The sequence below is a fragment of the Neoarius graeffei genome, chromosome 8 (assembly GCF_027579695.1).
Source record: "Neoarius graeffei isolate fNeoGra1 chromosome 8, fNeoGra1.pri, whole genome shotgun sequence".
Lineage (NCBI taxonomy): Eukaryota > Metazoa > Chordata > Actinopteri > Siluriformes > Ariidae > Neoarius > Neoarius graeffei.
The window spans coordinates 93,903,041-93,923,067 of record NC_083576.1 but is presented as its reverse complement, the minus strand read 5'-3'; the positions used below and the strand labels follow the sequence as shown (position 1 = coordinate 93,923,067).

The following is a 20,027-nucleotide window of genomic DNA, read 5'->3' as shown; positions in this document are numbered from 1 at the left end:
TTACCTGCTCGCTAACATCTCAGCAATTCACCTGGAAAAGTTCAAACCAAAACATATTTACACACACACACACACACACACACACTGTGCTGAGTTCTGGACTCTGATTGGTCAGGAGGTGTTGATTAATTCTCTCTAACAGCAGCTGTAACAGTAGTGCAGGTTTATATTAATGCACTCGCTCTAATACGTTATGGTTTCTATAGTAACAGCTCATTCACAGGGGCGTGTCCAACAGACGCGCCACTGATAGTAAACAGATTAAAAACATATTTCTGTAAGGAGTCTCCAGTGTCAGCACTGTATAACAGTCAGAGGTGAAGCTGGAGCTTTAAGTTTTCTGACGTCTTCAGGACAGAGGAGTTTACACTTCTCTACAGTTTCTCCGGAACACGATGGAGTAGACTGCGATTATTGAGAATAAAGAGAGTCTGGTGAGGGAACGACTGTTTATAGCTGCCGTAACATCAGTGAGAACAGGAGCGAACTTTAAATCACATTAAATGTAGCCATAAACGGATAAAAAGTATGATGTGTTGTCCTTTAATAAATAAAGAATTGTATTAGTGGGAGTGCTGTGGTATAAGAGGAATAAAACACTTGCTGATGTGCTGTTTGAGGAAAATAATCAACTGCATTGGTTGTTACAGTAACAGTAACTCTTCCCCACCTCACTGATTTATTTACGGTGTATTTGAACATGATTGTGTGATAAAGTGAATAAAATCAGATGGCGGTAAATGTGAGAGAGTAATCCGGAGGAATAATCTTCTTTCCACAGCTACATGTATTTCACCACACTGCAGGATCGCTCGGCGAAGATCGAGGGCGCGTCTTTAGACGGGACGGAACGCGAGTCTCTGTTCACGACTGGATTGATCCGGCCCGTGGCACTCGCTCTGGATAACAAACTGGGCAAGCTGTTCTGGGTGGATGCCGACCTGAAACGCATCGAGAGCAGCGATCTGTCCGGTGAGTCAGAGTCCGTCCTGCACTTCCTCTCTCCTCCGGCAGGGGGCGATATAACACGGCACTGCTATGTCACGGTGGAGCTAATAAACTGGATAAGTAGTGATTGGTCGTGGGCGGGACCAGGTTTATCAGTGATTGGTCGTGGGCGGGACCAGCGTTATCAGTGATTGGTTGTGGGTGGGACCAGGGTTATCAGTGAATGGTAGTGGGCGGGACCAGGGTTATCAGTGATTGGTCGTGGGCGGGACCAGGGTGATCAGTGAGTGGTCGTGGGCGGGACCAGGGTTATCAGTGAGTGGTCGTGGGCGGGACCAGGGTGATCAGTGAGTGGTCGTGGGCGGGACCAGGGTTATCAGTGATTGGTCATGGGCGGGACCAGAGTTATCAGTGATTGGTCGTGGGCGGGACCAGCGTTATCAGTGATTGGCTTTGGGCGGGACCAGGGTTATCAGTGATTGGTTGTGGGCGGTACCAGCGTTATCAGTGATTGGTCGTGGGCGGGACCAGCGTTATCAGTGATTGATTGTGGGCGGGACCAGGGTTATCAGTGAGTGGTCATGGGCAGGACCAGGGTTATCAGTGATTGGTCGTGGGCGGGACCAGGTTTATCAGTGATTGGTCATGGGCGGGACCAGGGTGATCAGTGAGTGGTTGTGGGCGGGACCAGGGTGATCAGTGAGTGGTCGTGGGCGGGACCAGGGTTATCAGTGAGTGGTCGTGGGCGGGACCAGGGTTATCAGTGATTGGTCATGGGCGGGACCAGGGTTATCAGTGAATGGTCGTAGGCGGGACTAGGGTTATCAGTGAGTGGTCGTGGGCGGGACCAGGGCTATCAGTGATTGGTCGTGGGCGGGACCAGCGTTATCAGTGATTGGCTGTGGGCGGGACCAGCGTTATCAGTGATTGGTTGTGGGCGGGACAGGGTTATCAGTGATTGGTCGTGGGCAGGACCAGGTTTATCAGTGATTGGTCGTGGGCGGGACCAGGGTTATCAGTGATTGGTCGTGGGCGGGACCAGGGTTATCAGTGATTGGTCGTGGGCGGGACCGGGGTTATCAGTGATTGGTCGTGGGCGGGACCAGGTTTATCAGTGATTGGTCGTGGGCGGGACCAGGTTTATCAGTGATTGGTCATGGGCGGGACCAGGTTTATCAGTGATTGGTCGTGGGCGGGACCAGGTTTATCAGTGATTGGTCGTGGGCGGGACCAGGTTTATCAGTGATTGGTCGTGGGCGGGACCAGGTTTATCAGTGATTGGTCGTGGGCGGGACCAGCGTTATCAGTGATTGGTCATGGGCGGGACCAGGGCTATCAGTGAATCACTGATAGCCCTGGTCCCGCCCAGGAAATGTCTCATGATGTCACAGATAACAAGTGGATTGTGTTGATGTAGTGGCCCGTGGACTTTGGTACCAGTACGTGATTTATTCGGTTAGTTAGTTAGCTGATACAAGCTAATAGTGTCGTCATGGTTACAGTATGCTTGTTTTTTCAGAAATAGTGCTTTGTATTGGCATAAAAAGGCTCTAGTCAGTGATTTTTCTGTAAAAAAATGCACTAAAATATGTGAACAGTGTGAGAGAGAGACAATTGTATTTTATGTTACAGTCGTTGTGGCATCATAGCACTTTATTACACAAACTCACTGAAGCAAAACCAATACAAAACGGGATATTAATACATCACCAGACAGTCGTGTGTGTGTTTGAGAGAGTGTGTATGTGTGTCTGGTTGTAATTAGCCGATATGTGAGCTCTGTTGCATGTGAACTCGTCTCGCTCTTTTGGCAACGGACGCTTCGTTTCAGCTACATTTGCAGTTTTGTGTGTGTGTGTGTGTGTGTGTGTGTGTGTGTGTGTGTGTGTGTGTGTGTGTGTGTTTGTGCGTGGTAAATAACCCCTGTTGAGATTGTGATCTCTCTCGGGCCGTCAGTCAGGAAATAAAACAGATGCAGCAGAGAGACAGAGATTTCCATCCGCACACTCGTAGAGCAACGGAAGAGAAAGTCATTGATTTATTTACATTTACTTCAATAAATAAATGAATAAATAAATTAATTAGTGCAATAGCAATAGTGTAATAATGTTTGTAATAAATATTAAGCAATTAGAAGGGAAAAAAAATCTGTGTAATAGGAAACAGCTTAAATTATATTATAATAAAATTATTATTATTATTTTAGATGACAAAATGTGAAAATAAACAGAACTAGGATTTAAAAAGTTCCCTGGAATTGTAAAAATGTTTTTTTTTAAATGTATACCTCATTAAACATATATATATATATATATATATATATATATATATATATATATATATATATATATATATATATATATATATAATTTACGAGTATATATTTATATATTCACTAGTTTTTGAGACAGTGATGTAGTAATTAATAATAATTTGGTGAAATTACAGAGCCCTCTACAATAATTGGCACCCCTTTTAATGATTAGTAAAAAGGTTTAGAAAAAACCCACCTTTTGGTGAAGTGTCTTTTTTTAAAAATATATTTCTTGATGAGAGATTTGTTTTTCTCTGAATAAATTTATTTCAATTAAAGGTTGGATTTTTCTCATTTTTTCAGTGTGAGATGAAGTGACTTCACCAAAAGGGGGATTTTTTTCTAATCCTTTTTACTAAACTTTACAAGCAGTGCCAATAATTATGGCGGGCACTCCATGAATTCTTTGTCATTCTGTGCACAGTATTAAGTGTAGCTCTCTTGTTCCTGCGCCTACTGGAGGTCATTATCAGGAACTACAACAGTAACATTCACTCTACAGGGTCACACCGTCATCACGTGACATTTTCATATCCATCCATCATCTGTAGCCGCTTTATCCTGTTCTACAGGGTCGCAGGCGAGCTGGATCCTATCCCAGCTGACTACGGGCGAAAGGCGGGGTTCACCCTGGACAAGTCGCCAGGTCATCACAGGGCTGACACATAGACACAGACAACCATTCACACTCACATTCACACCTACGCTCAATTTAGAGTCACCAGTTAACCTAACCTGCATGTCTTTGGACTGTGGGGGAAACCGGAGCACCCGGAGGAAACCCACGCGGACACGGGGAGAACATGCAAACTCCACACAGAAAGGCCCTCGCCGGCCACGGGGCTCGAACCCAGGACCTTCTTGCTGTGAGGCGACAGCGCTAACCACTACACCACTGTGCCGCCTAAAATTCAAGATAATTTAAAAAATGTAAAAATAAATTTATTCGCAAAACATAAAACACAGTACAGTGTCTGGCAAAGCAAAGCCACACTCCAATATTTCATTGCTTTAGCAGATACATTTAACATCTTCTTGCCAGTCCAGGGAATCAAGCCAGCAACCTTTGGGCCCAAAGCTGTTTCTCTAACCTTTAGGCCATGCCTGTCCCGCCTTTAACTTTGATTACAGCATGCATCCTCTGTAGATTAGAGAGATTAGATTAGATAGAACTTTATTGATCCCTCTGAGTGAGCTCCCTCAGGGAAATTAAGATTCCAGCAGCATCATTACAGACAAACAGAGAAAAGAAATAGAGAAAAACTTCTAGATAAATTAAATTAAGTATTTACATATACAAATATAAAAAGAATAAGATATGGGGAAGAGAGGAAGGGGGGAAAATGTAGCATTATTTCAACAAATTTCTACAGGGTCATAACATTTATTTCCATCCAGAGCTGCATTAATGTTTCTCTAAGATCTCGTCTCGACTACAGGAGAGTGGAACCTCGCTATAAAATCTTCTCCAGCATCCCAGAGACTCTCAGAGGGGGTTAAGGTCGGGACTCCGTGGGGGTTAATTCATGTGTAAATGATTCCTCGTGCTCCCTGAACCACTCTCTCACTCTCTGAGCCCTAATTTTGTTCCATCAGGAAATTAAACCCCACTGATGTGACCCTGCTCATTCAGTACGTTCAGGTCGTCAGCTGACTTCATTTTATTGCCCCATAACGTTGCTGAGTCTCGACCTGACCAACTGAACCAACCCCAGATCATCACGCTGCCTCCAGAGGCTTGGACAGTGAACACTATGTGTGATGGGGCGGAGCTTCATGAGCTTCCCTTCTTACCCTGACACGCCCATCACTCAGGAACAGGGTCAGTCTGGACTCCTCAGACCACATGACCTTTCTCCTTCTCTTCAGAGTCCAATCTTTATGTTCCCGAGCAAACTGAAGCCTTTTCTCCTGATTAATCTCACTAACAAGTGATGTCCTTCTGGACACACAGCTGTTTAGTCCCAATCCTGTGAGTTCTCATCCCACTGTGAGGGGAATTGAGCTTAAAGCAGATACGCAGAGCCATGGCCTCACTTTCGTTTATAAACGCTTGAGACCTCAAGAATGGCACAGGAATAGTTTTAAGTGTTAACAATAAATCTAATATAGTAATGTTTACGATTAAAGTGATTTATATAGGTAGCGGTCTGAGTGAATGACCTTGACGTCCGTGACGTCACAGCAGGAAGTCTATCGGTCTCATCGCCATTTCCGCTATACTAAAACACAGAGCTGACTGCAACTCCGATCCTCCATTTTGAGCTAATTTATCACCATGCCATGTAGATGTGTTGCTGGCGGTGCAGCAACACGACAGAAGGTGGATTTACGTTGCGTTCACGGCCCAAGAATGTTCAAACTGCAAAGATTTGGACGCGTTTTGTGAGAAGTTCACGGGCACATTGGGCGCCTACGAAGTGGTCTCTCCTCTGCTCTGCACATTTTACTGATGATTTAGTGCTCTCACTCTAACTGACACATTTCTGATGCACAAACTTTCTGAAATCTTTACATTTCAGCCACCAGCTTCAGAAACACACAGAACAGAGAGATGAGAAAAGTCAGCTGGATGTCTGAAACACACACTGCAATAACTAGGTCATAAAGATGTCCAGGAGCTGAGTCAAATACACACACACACACACACACACACACACACACACACACACACACACACACACACAGTTATATCAGACATCAACACCAGTCTGTTTGTCTGACTCAGAGGTCAAAGGTCAGGGGTCAGGTACCTCTGTAACTAACAGAGACAAATGAACTAGATTTCAGATTTTCTTAATCACCGTATCAGGATTATCAGGTGTTATAAGTGTTTATTTTTTTAATTCTCTAAACATAATTTTCTCCCTAATTTAGTCATTACCAGTTCACACACGCCACACAGCTCTCCCTCTGTCACAATCCCAACCAGGGACAGCGAAGGTCATCATTCGCTTCCTCCGAGGCACATGACTTTTCAAACTGCTGCTGATACAACGTTCGGGGCGTAACACACTCGGAGGAGAGCGCTATCTACCCCCTTCTGTATGTACACCCAAGATTGTGCCCCTCCTTCCCTGAGAAGGACTGATCTCTGGATGATAGGGTGAAGACTTTACTGTTGCACCACTCAGGAGCCTCTAAAGACAATTTTAATACTTTCATTACACTTACACTGCAATTACATTGTGACAATGTCTATTGTTAATATCACTACACAAATAAAATTGACTTGAAACTGACACAGCCTGACCAAAAACTGACCATTTGGATTTAAATAAGGAAATAGTTCAGAGCGTTTGATTGGATAATTACTGCAGTGATTAATGTGTTTCAGGTGCAACAATTCTTTTAACTCTAACTGATGCAGTCAGTGCGTTTACATGCACATCCAAATCGAGCTGCTGTCGGTAATCGAGCTAAGGGTCCCAGCAGGGTGCCAGAGAAATCCAATCCTACATGCACACAAGGAAATCGAGCTATTGTGTGAGGTACATTGTGCACCCGAGCCACAGGTGGCGCTACACACCCCATCGTGTTGGTATACTTCCGCTTGTCGTCATGAAGAAGAGCTATTCAAGAGTATAAACAAAGTTAGTTCCGTGTTCACAAGTTCCGTGCTCAAGCTGTTCGGCTTGCTCTAACAGACTGTATGGCTACAAACTGTCCTGCGCAGACCACTGCTTTGTAAGACAACTTATTTTGCACAATTGTATATTTTTCTAAAGTCCATTTTTTGCTTACAAAAAAATATGTTTTTTGCTTACAATTTAACTTATGTCTTAATAAACACACAACAAGTTCAATTGTTTTGTTTTTATTGACATTCTTCAGATGTTGGACATCTATATACACACACACACACACACACACACACACACACACACACACACACACATACAGTGACTTATGTACACAATTCACAGCTATGCAACAGCTGTACAGATGTATTTGGTGATACAGTAAGTGAGCTAAATTTTAACAGTGCAAACAATGCCACAAAAAGAAAAGATTCATGCCGTTGTCATGATTCGTTGTCATGCCGACCGAGGCTGTCGTGTTTCCCGCTTGTGGTCTCGTCACTCGTCACTCCCGGAAGGGGCAGTGCTGAAGTAAGCAGCTCGACTACGTAGCTCGATAGGGTTTACATGCACTAAGTAGCTCGGCTACAATCGCATAATCTAGGTCGTGTAGCTCGATTACGAGAAATCAAGTTCGGTTCGATTTCAGCCGAGCTAAGGTGTTTACATGACTTTTAGAACTTCGATTTCAGTCGAGCTACGGCAGAAATTCGATTCTCTCTATGTGCATGTAAACGCACTGAGTGAGTTGCTTCTCATTTCTTACACAAACATATCAGAAGACGTATCCCACAGCTGTGGAAAAGTTGTTCCTGTGTTTCAGAAGGTCAAATTATTGTCCTGCATCAAACAAAGAAAACAACAAAGGAGATTTGAGCTGAAATGACTGGAATTGGGTTTAGAACTGACCAGCACATTATTAAACCCTGGAAGGACAGAAATGAACAGACAACTTCACAGGAGAAACGTGATCAGAAAAAGATCCTGACTGACCATGATCAGAGATCACTTACACTTAGTGAAGTCGAACTGTAAAATAAATGGACAGTAGAACTCACGTCTGTGTTTAATAGTGAAGTTAAAGCAGATACACAGAACCTTTATTTTTAAATAAATTTCTGAGTGGATAGTATCTCCATCCTTCACTCTTGTATGCTGCATAAATGGGAATAAAAAATATATATTTTTGAGAGTTAAAATCGACCGCAAAGTTGTGATTGGAGCCGCCCCGCTGAGCCAGCCAGCCCTGAGTGCGTGACGTCACAGCGGGAACCGGTGCTATAGACCAAAGCCAGACTCTGCAGGTGAGAGCGGGTGCAGTGGCCTCTTCGTTCGGATTTATTAGAGATTCTTCGGATTCGTCAGACAGTAATACAGCTCACTGTGATAGTCCTGAAATTGGAGTGTGTGTACATGCTACTGCTAAACACGTAGAACCGTATCAGTTCGAACCATCAGAAAGTGAATCCGATAGTAACACGTCGGCCACAGAGGCCCCCATCTTACGAAATAAAGCCAGAGAACAAAGCCGTCTAGAGAATTGGATGGAATTGAACCGACAGTCTCATGTGACTCTCATTAAAACAGGATGGGTGCTATAACTTATGCAACATACAGTACATGCATGCATTTTCACTGATAAAACGTAAAAGGCTCATTAAATAATCAGATGAACTGAGACAATCACATTCTGAAGCAAATTAAATAATCTCATACCGCTAACTTAAACACACAATACAAGTTACATGGATTAATCTAAATGCAGGGAAACAATGAGCTGTTTTTTTTTTTTAAATCCAAATGAGAGTCGGCGCTTACCCGTCTGTGTTCTCACTTCCTGAAGGCCGATCTTGTGGCGGATTGTTTTTGAAACAGTCTGACTTTCAGTTGTTTGTTCAGTTCTCCGTTCATTCACTTCTTCCACGTAAGGGTGAGATATTGCTGCTGAGGCGAGCAAATCCAGCGGAGAAATCAGACAGCTGCTCCACTCATTCTCCATTTTCTCCATACGGAGTACTCCGCCATTACTGCTCGGCTCACACTCCGGGAGAACTGGTGCAACTGAACTTACTTTCCTTTTCTTGTAGTTTTCTTTTCCTTTAATTGTTGGTACTGCACCCTCTTTCAATCCGGGCTTATAGCCAACGCTCCTCAACAGATCAGAGGTCTCGTACGAGTCTTCAGTAAAATGTGCAGAGCAGAGGAGAGACCACTTCGTAGGCACCCAATGTGCCCGTGAACTTCTTGCAAAACGCGTCCAAATCTTTGCAGTTTGAACATTCTTGGACCATGAATGCAACGTAAATCCACCTTCTGTCGTGCTGCTGCACCGCCAGCAACACATCTACGTGGCATGGCGATAAATTAGCTCAAAATGGAGGATCGGAGTTGCAGTTAGCTCTGTGTTTTAGTATAGCGGAAATGGCGATGAGGCCGATAGACTTCCTGCTGTGACATCACGGACGTCAAGGTCATTCACTCAGACCGCTACCTATATAAATCACTTTAATCGTAAACATTACTATATTAGATTTATTGTTAACACTTAAAACTATTCCTGTGCCATTCTTGAGGTCTCAAGCGTTTATAAACGAAAGTGAGCCCATGGCTCTGCGTATCTGCTTTAAGAGCCGAACTGTACACCGAGCTGCTGTGAAACGAACACTTCCTAACGCAGGATTGAGGATCGACTTTACATCCTGACTCACGATCGAACTGACATTCACCTGATGCTGGAAGAGTGTTTATAAACATTATGTCCTTATGATGACATTCTCCTGTTTTGTGTCCATTCTGTCTCTTTGTTCCTGCTCCAGGAGCCAATCGGATTGTACTCCAGGACTCCAACATCCTGCAGCCGATCGGTCTGACCGTCCTCGGAGATCACCTGTACTGGATCGATAAGCAGCAGCAGATGATCGAGCGCGTGGACAAACGCAGCGGGGACAGGAGGACACGGATTCAGGGACGGATTCAGTCTCTGACTGGAATTCATGCTGTGGAGTTCATGGAGACGGACGAGTTCTGTACGGTTCACACAGCACACACCGCTGACTGATACATACAGTTAGTACAAATATAAAGGAGGAATAAAACACTTGTGGACGTGCTGTTACAGGAAAATAATCAACTTCTGTGTTCTAGCAGTGACTCTACCCCATCACATCACACCACCATTTATTACATGTCTATAACAGCACATCATGGAGTCGTTTATTCCACACTGAGTGAATGTGATTCTCTCCTCAGCAGCCCATCCTTGTTCCCGTGACAACGGAGGATGCTCACACATCTGCATTGCCAAAGGAGACGGGACACCGCGATGCTCGTGTCCCATACACCTGGTGCTGCTGCAGAACCTGTTGAGCTGCGGAGGTGTGCTTCAAACACACACACACAGTCCAAATCGTGTTGATAAACAAATAAATAAATCATTAATAATAAATTAGCACTCTGATGTGCACGGCTTTAAGACAATAAAATAATAAAATATGTAATAAAGACATTAAACAATCCTTTAAAATCCTCAGCACATCTAAAAAGAGCAAATAATTACACATTAAAAGTTTTCTTTCAAACCTGTACTCCATCGATCCGTCCCTGCTTCAACATTTATGCAGTTTTTAAAGCAGTTTGTGTAAAAAGCACTCATGCATCACACACTGACCACACCCTTCTCACACTCATGAAAAAGTTTCAACAAAATGTATATTTTATGCATAATATTATTTATTTCACATTGTCACTTAAAAAATGAATACATAATTTAATAAATAATTGTGAGATTTATAGCTTTAATCATTAAACCCTTCATTACGTCACTGGTAGGTAATGTTTCAAACTGTGAGCTCCCCCTAGTGGCTACTGTTGGCACTACGGGGGAAGTTTTATTTATTAGTTTGTATTGATAAAATTAGTAATTAATATTCTATCAAATACAATGATTGCATGTCAGTTAGAGAGCTAAGGGGGCTAAAATGGCACAATTAATGACAGTGTAAAAATATCATTAAATTGATATAATGTACAAACTGAATGGGAATGCTAAAACTCAGGCATTGCTTATCAGCGTTGAGTGTTAGATACTAAACATTTATAACACTTTTTACAATTCACTAAACTTTACGTGAGGTTACTTCAGAACAATATCACCAGAACTGGGATTTTTATGAAACTCCCTGGAGGAAGGGTGAGGATTTGCTTTTGTACCGTAACAAGTGAACATCGTTGTTTTGTTTTTGTTGTCCCTCAGACCCGCCCACATGCTCGGCGGATCATTTCACGTGTGCGACGGGTGAGATCGACTGCATCCCGATGGCATGGCGGTGTGACGGCATTGCTGAGTGCGCGGACCACAGCGATGAGATGAACTGCCCCGTGTGCTCGGAGCAGCAGTTTCAGTGTCACGGTGGACAGTGTCTCGACAGTAAACTGCGCTGCAATGGAGAACAGGACTGCACCGACGGATCCGACGAACTTGACTGCCACAGTACGACCACCATCACATGACTGTTGTCACATGACTACTTACAGACATTACATTTAGAGAACTCCTACTACATTCATTCTTAGCTCACAGAAAATAATTCATTTTCGAAAATGATTCATGTCAGAAAAACAATGCTGATATCACTAACCCCGCCCACACAGCTTATAACTGCGTTCAACATGAATGGGCTTGCAAGTGAAAGATAATTTAATAAGGGACATGAAAGCTAACCTAGCTATAGACAGAATGCTAACTTAGGCAGCAAGGGAAAGATAATCTAGTAAGTGAAATAAAATGCCACTCTTAGCTAATGAGTGAGTTGAAATTTAAATTTAACGAGTTAGTGAGTGAAAGGTGGCCGAGCAAGCTTTCTTGAGGCTAACCTAGCGAGTGTAAGCTATCCTAGTGAGTGAAAGCTAACCTAGCGAGTGTAGCTACTGTGTGATTGTAATCAGCTACTTGCACAAACCCTTCTGCATTATAAACAAGATGACACTTTGGCTTCCGGCTTCTGGCTCATCTGCTATCATGACGATGGTGCTGTTTTCCTCCCGGTGTGTACAGGAGCTCCCGAAAATAATCCTTAACAACATTTCAGCATAATTGTAAAACCACTAGCGAAGCTCCTGTTAGCAACCTGGAGAAGTGTGTCAGACTGTATACTTCATCAGATATGAACAGGTGTGAAGATGAGAAAATACACATTAATCAAAACGAACACACACACATTCGCATCAACACGCTGACTTTACTGTGAAACTCAAACAAACAAACAAACAAACAAGTGCAAGTGGCACACTGCCTTGTGTTATGACATGGATCCTGATTTAGTTGGTTGAGAGGCGGAGTCTCTGACAGTAAGCTGCCAATCAAGCTGCTCATTACAATATTAGACCACACCCACTGGGACAGGTTCAGATCTGTCTGTGTGATTGAAGCTGCTGCTGAAATGTTTTATTACATTATAACTCTGTGTGTGCGTGTGTGTGTGTGTGTGTGTGTGTGTGTGTGTGTGTGTGTGTGTGTGTGTTGTCCAGGCATCTGCATGCCCAATCAGTTCCGCTGTAAAAATAATAAATGCATTTCAAAGAAGCAGCAGTGCGACTCCTACCCCGACTGCACAGACGATTCAGATGAGCTTTTCTGCGGTGAGTGATGTCACACTTCAACAGCCAATCAGCTTTCACCTGGAGAATTTTTATTCTATATGGGTCCGTCTCAGAAACCGCTCTCTCATTTGGGACATTATGGTCAAAAAATAAATTTTCTAATTTTACTATTTTTTTTGCATTTCCCTAACACTCAATGTTTCTTTTGTCATGTTTAATAAGAATAAAGATAGCATCTTGCTTTATCTGGCCTCCACTGTGGAACATTTTTTTTTATTCCAATTCAAATGCTTTTGTAAAATTGATTTACATATAAAATAACTACATCATGAAGAATTAAAGCCCCTCCTTCACAGAGGAGTGAAAATATTGAATAAATGTCCTCTTTTTGATTGCTTGGGTTAAAAATGCCAAGTTATGATGACTGAATTGATTATTCACTTAAATATGAATAATATGATACAGTTTAGGTATTTGATATGGCGAAATAGGACGCAGTAGAAAAATCAAGAACACACCGGAAAGATGAGAATAACGGCGGTGGTAAAAGAACAGCGACTGTACCGGCTGAAGGTCGCGCGGGTCTCTGCTGCGGCGCGCGAGCAACGGGACATCACTACCACACCGGACGGAGTGCGAAGCGGGGGCGGGGCAAAATGACTGGCCGTAGATTCTATCAAAAGTTTGATCTAAACTGACCATGATTGCAAAATATTGGCCAAAAATACGCAAACACTAAGAAATATGAAAGTAAGATGAAAAAGAAACATTCTATTGCCTTATACTGCAAGACTAAAACAAAATAAAACTGTCAAAACTCACCTTTTCAGTGATAACGTCCGAACAGATCACCCGCGTAACAGAAAGACCGCAAATGGAAGCACGATCAACTTCTAACTGCTGGAGTGGAAAATTCCAATCTACACATGCAGATTGTTAATGTGTGTCCTTCCCCGCACACAAATAACACGCTACGGTAAAAAATAGACCACAGCTCATTTTATAGCTCAGAAATTCATACAAGACCAGCTACCATCGTAACACATTCTGTAAGAAACATATTCTATACCTAACTTTCAGCTTTCATTTTAAAAAACAAAATCGCAGACTTATAACTAAATGTTTATATGGCGTAGTGATTTTAAGTTCCTACTTTTGGTGAGGTAGTGACCTCGACCCTGAGGCTTTCCGTTTAGATCAAAACACACGATCGTATTGGTTTTGGGTTTGCGGAAAATGGAGTTATGACGATGATCAAATATTTTGCATGATGTTTTATTACGGTTATGATTATTCTGTGAGCGCACCAATCCTTAGGTGGATAAAGTTACAACTTAAAATACAATTAGTGATAACTGTAGACTTTTCAGTGGACTACAGCCTTTTTAAGGGAATGCGATGTAGTCGACCATTTATCATGTCCCAGATCAAGCCGCCATTTTCCCACAAATTTGCAGAATTTTTGCCAAATTCTGAATAGAGTATTCACATCAAAGATTTAGTTTTATCTGTATTATTTCTTTCATCATTTTATTTCAAATTAAAACCAACATCACCATTCAAAACCCTATAGTTTATTGACTGTGAGTATATTTTGTGGGGTCCCCCCACAGTACCCAGTTTCTGAGACAGACCCATATATATTGCGCTCTCTCTCTCTCTCTCTCTCTCTCTCTCTCTCTCTCTCACTCAGATTTCTCACCGTCCAGTGGTGACGAGCGTCACACCAACACCATCGGGCCAGTGATTGGGATCATCCTGTCGGTGTTCGTGCTGGGTGGGATGTGCTTTGTGTGTCAGCGTGTTGTGTGTCGCCGCTACAAAGGGCCGAGTGGGGGATTCCCTCATGATTACATCACCGGGACCGCCCACGTCCCTCTGAACTTCATCAGCACCAGTAACACACAACACGCTAACTGTACAGGTACACACATTCTCTCTCTCACACACACACACACACACACACTAGGGGCTGTGAAGGTTAGCTTATTAATACATTCAAGCATTACAAGCGTGAACAGTTGGATATCGGTAGGTCAGTATATCAGTATGTGAGGATGAAATGGAGAGGTGTATATGAGGCTGTTTCTGAATCCCCCTCCAAAATAAAATGTAAAATAGAAATAAGTTTTAAATAAAATTCTGGTCAGGTCTGGGTGAAAGAGTGCTTTCAGAGCTGCAGGTTGAGAATCACTATCCACTAGCCATGATCTCAGTGAGATTTAGACCAGATTGGCGTCAAATGCTCGCTCAGACCTGGATCCAGATGTGTTTTCGGATGCGAGTAAGGCCAGAGTTGAAAATGGCGTTAAAATCTCCCAGACACTGCTGTAGACCTCACATCCTCCATCTGTCATTAATGTAGAAGGAGTTTCTGTGCCACCCAGTGCTGTCCATTAATCAGAGATTTCAATTAGTGCAACATGATAGACAAACTTATTATTTTTTATAAATTTATTGATATTACGAATTTTCATTGTTGACAGTCTGAAGTGAAAAGAACTGAAGCAGGAAATAAAGTGTAGTGTGTGTGTGTGTGTGTGTGTGTGTGTAGGAATATCATGTGGGAAGTCTATCGTGAGCTCAGTCAGTCTGATGGGCAGCAGCAGCAGTGGAGCTCCTCTGTATGACAGGAACCATGTAACTGGAGCTTCATCCAGCAGTTCATCCAGCACCAAAGCTGCATTTTACCCTCAGGTTGATCATCACGCTACATTACAACCACAACTATCCCAGGAACACCCTTAACTACACCCCCAATATCACCCTCACCACCTCCACCGATATCACCCTCAACACCTGCGCCAATATCACCTTCAACACCTCCGCCAATATCACCCTCAACATCTCCCCCAATATCACGCTCAACATCTCCCCCAATATAACCCTCAACATCTCCCCCAATATCACCCTCAACATCTCCCCCAATATCACCCTCAACATCTCCCCCAATATCACCCTCAACATCTCCCCCAATATCACCCTCAACACCTCCCCCAATATCACCCTCAACACCTCCCCCAATATCACCCTCAACACCTCCCCCAATATCACCCTCAACATCTCCCCCAATATCACCCTCAACATCTCCCCCAATATCACGCTCAACATCTCCCCCAATATCACCCTCAACACCTCCCCCAATATCACCCTCAACATCTCCCCCAATATCACCCTCAACATCTCCCCAATATCACCCTCAACACCTCCCCCAATATCACCCTCAACATCTCCCCCAATATCACCCTCAACATCTCCCCCAATATCACCCTCAACATCTCCCCCAATATCACGCTCAACATCTCCCCCAATATAACCCTCAACATCTCCCCCAATATCACCCTCAACATCTCCCCCAATATCACCCTCAACATCTCCCCCAATATCACCCTCAACATCTCCCCCAATATCACCCTCAACATCTCCCCCAATATCACCCTCAACATCTCCCCCAATATCACCCTCAACACCTCCCCCAATATCACCCTCAACATCTCCCCCAATATCACCCTCAACATCTCCCCCAATATCACGCTCAACATCTCCCCCAATATAACCCTCAACATCTCCCCCAATATCACCCTCAACATCTCCCCCAATATCACCCTCAACATCTCCCCCAATATCACCCTCAACATCTCCCCCAATATCACCCTCAACATCTCCCCCAATATCACCCTCAACACCTCCCCCAATATCACCCTCAACATCTCCCCCAATATCACCCTCAACACCTCCCCCAATATCACCCTCAACATCTCCCCCAATATCACCCTCAACATCTCCCCCAATATCACCCTCAACATCTCCCCCAATATCACGCTCAACATCTCCCCCAATATCACCCTCAACACCTCCCCCAATATCACCCTCAACATCTCCCCCAATATCACCCTCAACATCTCCCCCAATATCACGCTCAACATCTCCCCCAATATAACCCTCAACATCTCCCCCAATATCACCCTCAACACCTCCCCCAATATCACCCTCAAAACCTCCCCCAATATCACCCTCAACATCTCCCCCAATATCACCCTCAAAACCTCCCCCAATATCACCCTCAACATCTCCCCCAATATCACCCTCAACATCTCCCCCAATATCACCCTCAACACCTCCCCCAATATCACCCTCAACATCTCCCCCAATATCACCCTCAACATCTCCCCCAATATCACCCTCAACATCTCCCCCAATATCACCCTCAACATCTCCCCCAGTATCACCCTCAACATCTCCCCCAGTATCACCCTCAACATCTCCCCCAATATCACCCTCAACATCTCCCCCAATATCACCCTCAACATCTCCCCTAATATCACCCTCAACATCTCCCCCAATATCACCCTCAACATCTCCCCCAATATCACCCTCAACATCTCCCCCAATATCACCCTCAACATCTCCCCCAATATCACCCTCAACATCTCCCCCAATATCACCCTCAACATCTCCCCCAATATCACCCTCAACATCTCCCCCAATATCACGCTCAACATCTCCCCCAATATAACCCTCAACATCTCCCCCAATATCACCCTCAACACCTCCCCCAATATCACCCTCAAAACCTCCCCCAATATCACCCTCAACATCTCCCCCAATATCACCCTCAAAACCTCCCCCAATATCACCCTCAACATCTCCCCCAATATCACCCTCAACATCTCCCCCAATATCACCCTCAACACCTCCCCCAATATCACCCTCAACATCTCCCCCAATATCACCCTCAACATCTCCCCCAATATCACCCTCAACATCTCCCCCAATATCACCCTCAACATCTCCCCCAGTATCACCCTCAACATCTCCCCCAGTATCACCCTCAACATCTCCCCCAATATCACCCTCAACATCTCCCCCAATATCACCCTCAACATCTCCCCTAATATCACCCTCAACATCTCCCCCAATATCACCCTCAACATCTCCCCCAATATCACCCTCAACATCTCCCCCAATATCACCCTCAACATCTCCCCCAATATCACCCTCAACATCTCCCCCAATATCACCCTCAACATCTCCCCCAATATCACCCTCAACATCTCCCCCAATATCACCCTCAACATCTCCCCCAATATAACCCTCAACATCTCCCCCAATATCACCCTCAACATCTCCCCCAATATCACCCTCAACATCTCCCCCAATATCACCCTCAACATCTCCCCCAGTATCACCCTCAACATCTCCCCCAATATCACCCTCAACATCTCCCCCAATATCACCCTCAACATCTCCCCCAATATCACGCTCAACATCTCCCCCAATATAACCCTCAACATCTCCCCCAATATCACCCTCAACATCTCCCCCAATATCACCCTCAACATCTCCCCCAATATAACCCTCAACATCTCCCCCAATATCACCCTCAACATCTCCCCCAATATCACCCTCAACATCTCCCCCAATATCACCCTCAACATCTCCCCCAATATCACCCTCAACATCTCCCCCAATATCACGCTCAACACCTCCCCCGATATCACCCTCAACACCTCCCCCGATATCACCCTCAACACCTCCCCCGATATCACCCTCAACACCTCCCCCGATATCACCCTCAACACCTCCCCCGATATCACCCTCAACATCTCCCCCGATATCACCCTCAACATCTCCCCCAACATCACGCTCAACATCTCCCCCAATATAACCCTCAACATCTCCCCCAATATCACCCTCAACATCTCCCCCAATATCACCCTCAACATCTCCCCCAATATCACCCTCAACATCTCCCCCAATATCACCCTCAACATCTCCCCCAATATCACGCTCAACATCTCCCCCAATATCACCCGCAACACCTCCCCCAATATCACCCTCAACATCTCCCCCAATATCACCCTCAACATCTCCCCCAATATCACCCTCAACACCTCCCCCAATATCACCCTCAACATCTCCCCCAATATCACCCTCAACATCTCCCCCAATATCACCCTCAACATCTCCCCCAATATCACGCTCAACATCTCCCCCAATATAACCCTCAACATCTCCCCCAATATAACCCTCAACATCTCCCCCAATATCACCCTCAACATCTCCCCCAATATCACCCTCAACATCTCCCCCAATATCACCCTCAACACCTCCCCCAATATCACCCTCAACATCTCCCCCAATATCACCCTCAACATCTCCCCCAATATCACGCTCAACATCTCCCCCAATATAACCCTCAACATCTCCCCCAATATCACCCTCAACATCTCCCCCAATATCACCCTCAACATCTCCCCCAATATCACCCTCAACATCTCCCCCAATATCACCCTCAACATCTCCCCCAATATCACCCTCAACACCTCCCCCAATATCACCCTCAACATCTCCCCCAATATCACCCTCAACACCTCCCCCAATATCACCCTCAACATCTCCCCCAATATCACCCTCAACATCTCCCACAATATCACGCTCAACATCTCCCCCAATATCACCCTCAACACCTCCCCCAATATCACGCTCAACATCTCCCCCAATATCACCCTCAACATCTCCCCCAATATCACCCTCAACACCTCCCCCAATATCACCCCCAACACCTCCCCCAATATCACCCTCAACATCTCCCCCAATATCACCCTCAACATCTCCCCCAATATCACGCTCAACATCTCCCCCAATATCACCCTCAACATCTCCCCCAATATCACGCTCAACATCTCCCCCAATATAACCCTCAACATCTCCCCCAATATCACCCTCAACACCTCCCCCAATATCACCCCCAACACCTCCCCCAATATCACCCTCAACATCTCCCCCAATATCACCCTCAACATCTCCCCCAATATCACGCTCAACATCTCCCCCAATATAACCCTCAACATCTCCCCCAATATCACCCTCAACACCTCCCCCAATATCACCCTCAAAACCTCCCCCAATATCACCCTCAACATCTCCCCCAATATCACCCTCAAAACCTCCCCCAATATCACCCTCAACATCTCCCCCAATATCACCCTCAACATCTCCCCCAATATCACCCTCAACACCTCCCCCAATATCACCCTCAACATCTCCCCCAATATCACCCTCAACATCTCCCCCAATATCACCCTCAACATCTCCCCCAATATCACCCTCAACATCTCCCCCAGTATCACCCTCAACATCTCCCCCAGTATCACCCTCAACATCTCCCCCAATATCACCCTCAACATCTCCCCCAATATCACCCTCAACATCTCCCCCAATATCACCCTCAACATCTCCCCCAATATCACCCTCAACATCTCCCCCAATATCACCCTCAACACCTCCTCCAATATCACCCTCAACACCTCCCCCAATATCACCCTCAAAACCTCCGCCAATATCACCCTCAACACCTGCGCCAATATCACCCTCAACACCTGCGCCAATATCACCCTCAACACCTGCGCCAATATCACCCTCAACACCTCCCCCGATATCACCCTCAACACCTCCCCCGATATCACCCTCAACACCTCCCCGATATCACCCTCAACACCTCCCCGATATCACCCTCAACACCTCCCCCGATATAACCCTCAACACCTCCCCCGATATCACCCTCAACACCTCCCCGATATCAC

The 20,027-nt window shown here is 44.9% G+C and overlaps 1 protein-coding gene across 1 annotated transcript in view; it reads left to right on the top strand.

Moving 5' to 3' along the window:
* lrp5 (low density lipoprotein receptor-related protein 5) overlaps window positions 1-20,027 on the top strand; it is an 82,800-nt gene that overhangs the window by 46,300 nt on the left and 16,473 nt on the right. The window contains exons 13-19 of the mRNA XM_060926768.1: window positions 782-972; window positions 9,660-9,869; window positions 10,093-10,218; window positions 11,096-11,332; window positions 12,370-12,480; window positions 14,135-14,365; window positions 14,996-15,138. Coding sequence (XP_060782751.1) covers window positions 782-972; window positions 9,660-9,869; window positions 10,093-10,218; window positions 11,096-11,332; window positions 12,370-12,480; window positions 14,135-14,365; window positions 14,996-15,138 — 1,249 coding nt within the window. The remainder of the gene's footprint in view (window positions 1-781; window positions 973-9,659; window positions 9,870-10,092; window positions 10,219-11,095; window positions 11,333-12,369; window positions 12,481-14,134; window positions 14,366-14,995; window positions 15,139-20,027) is intronic.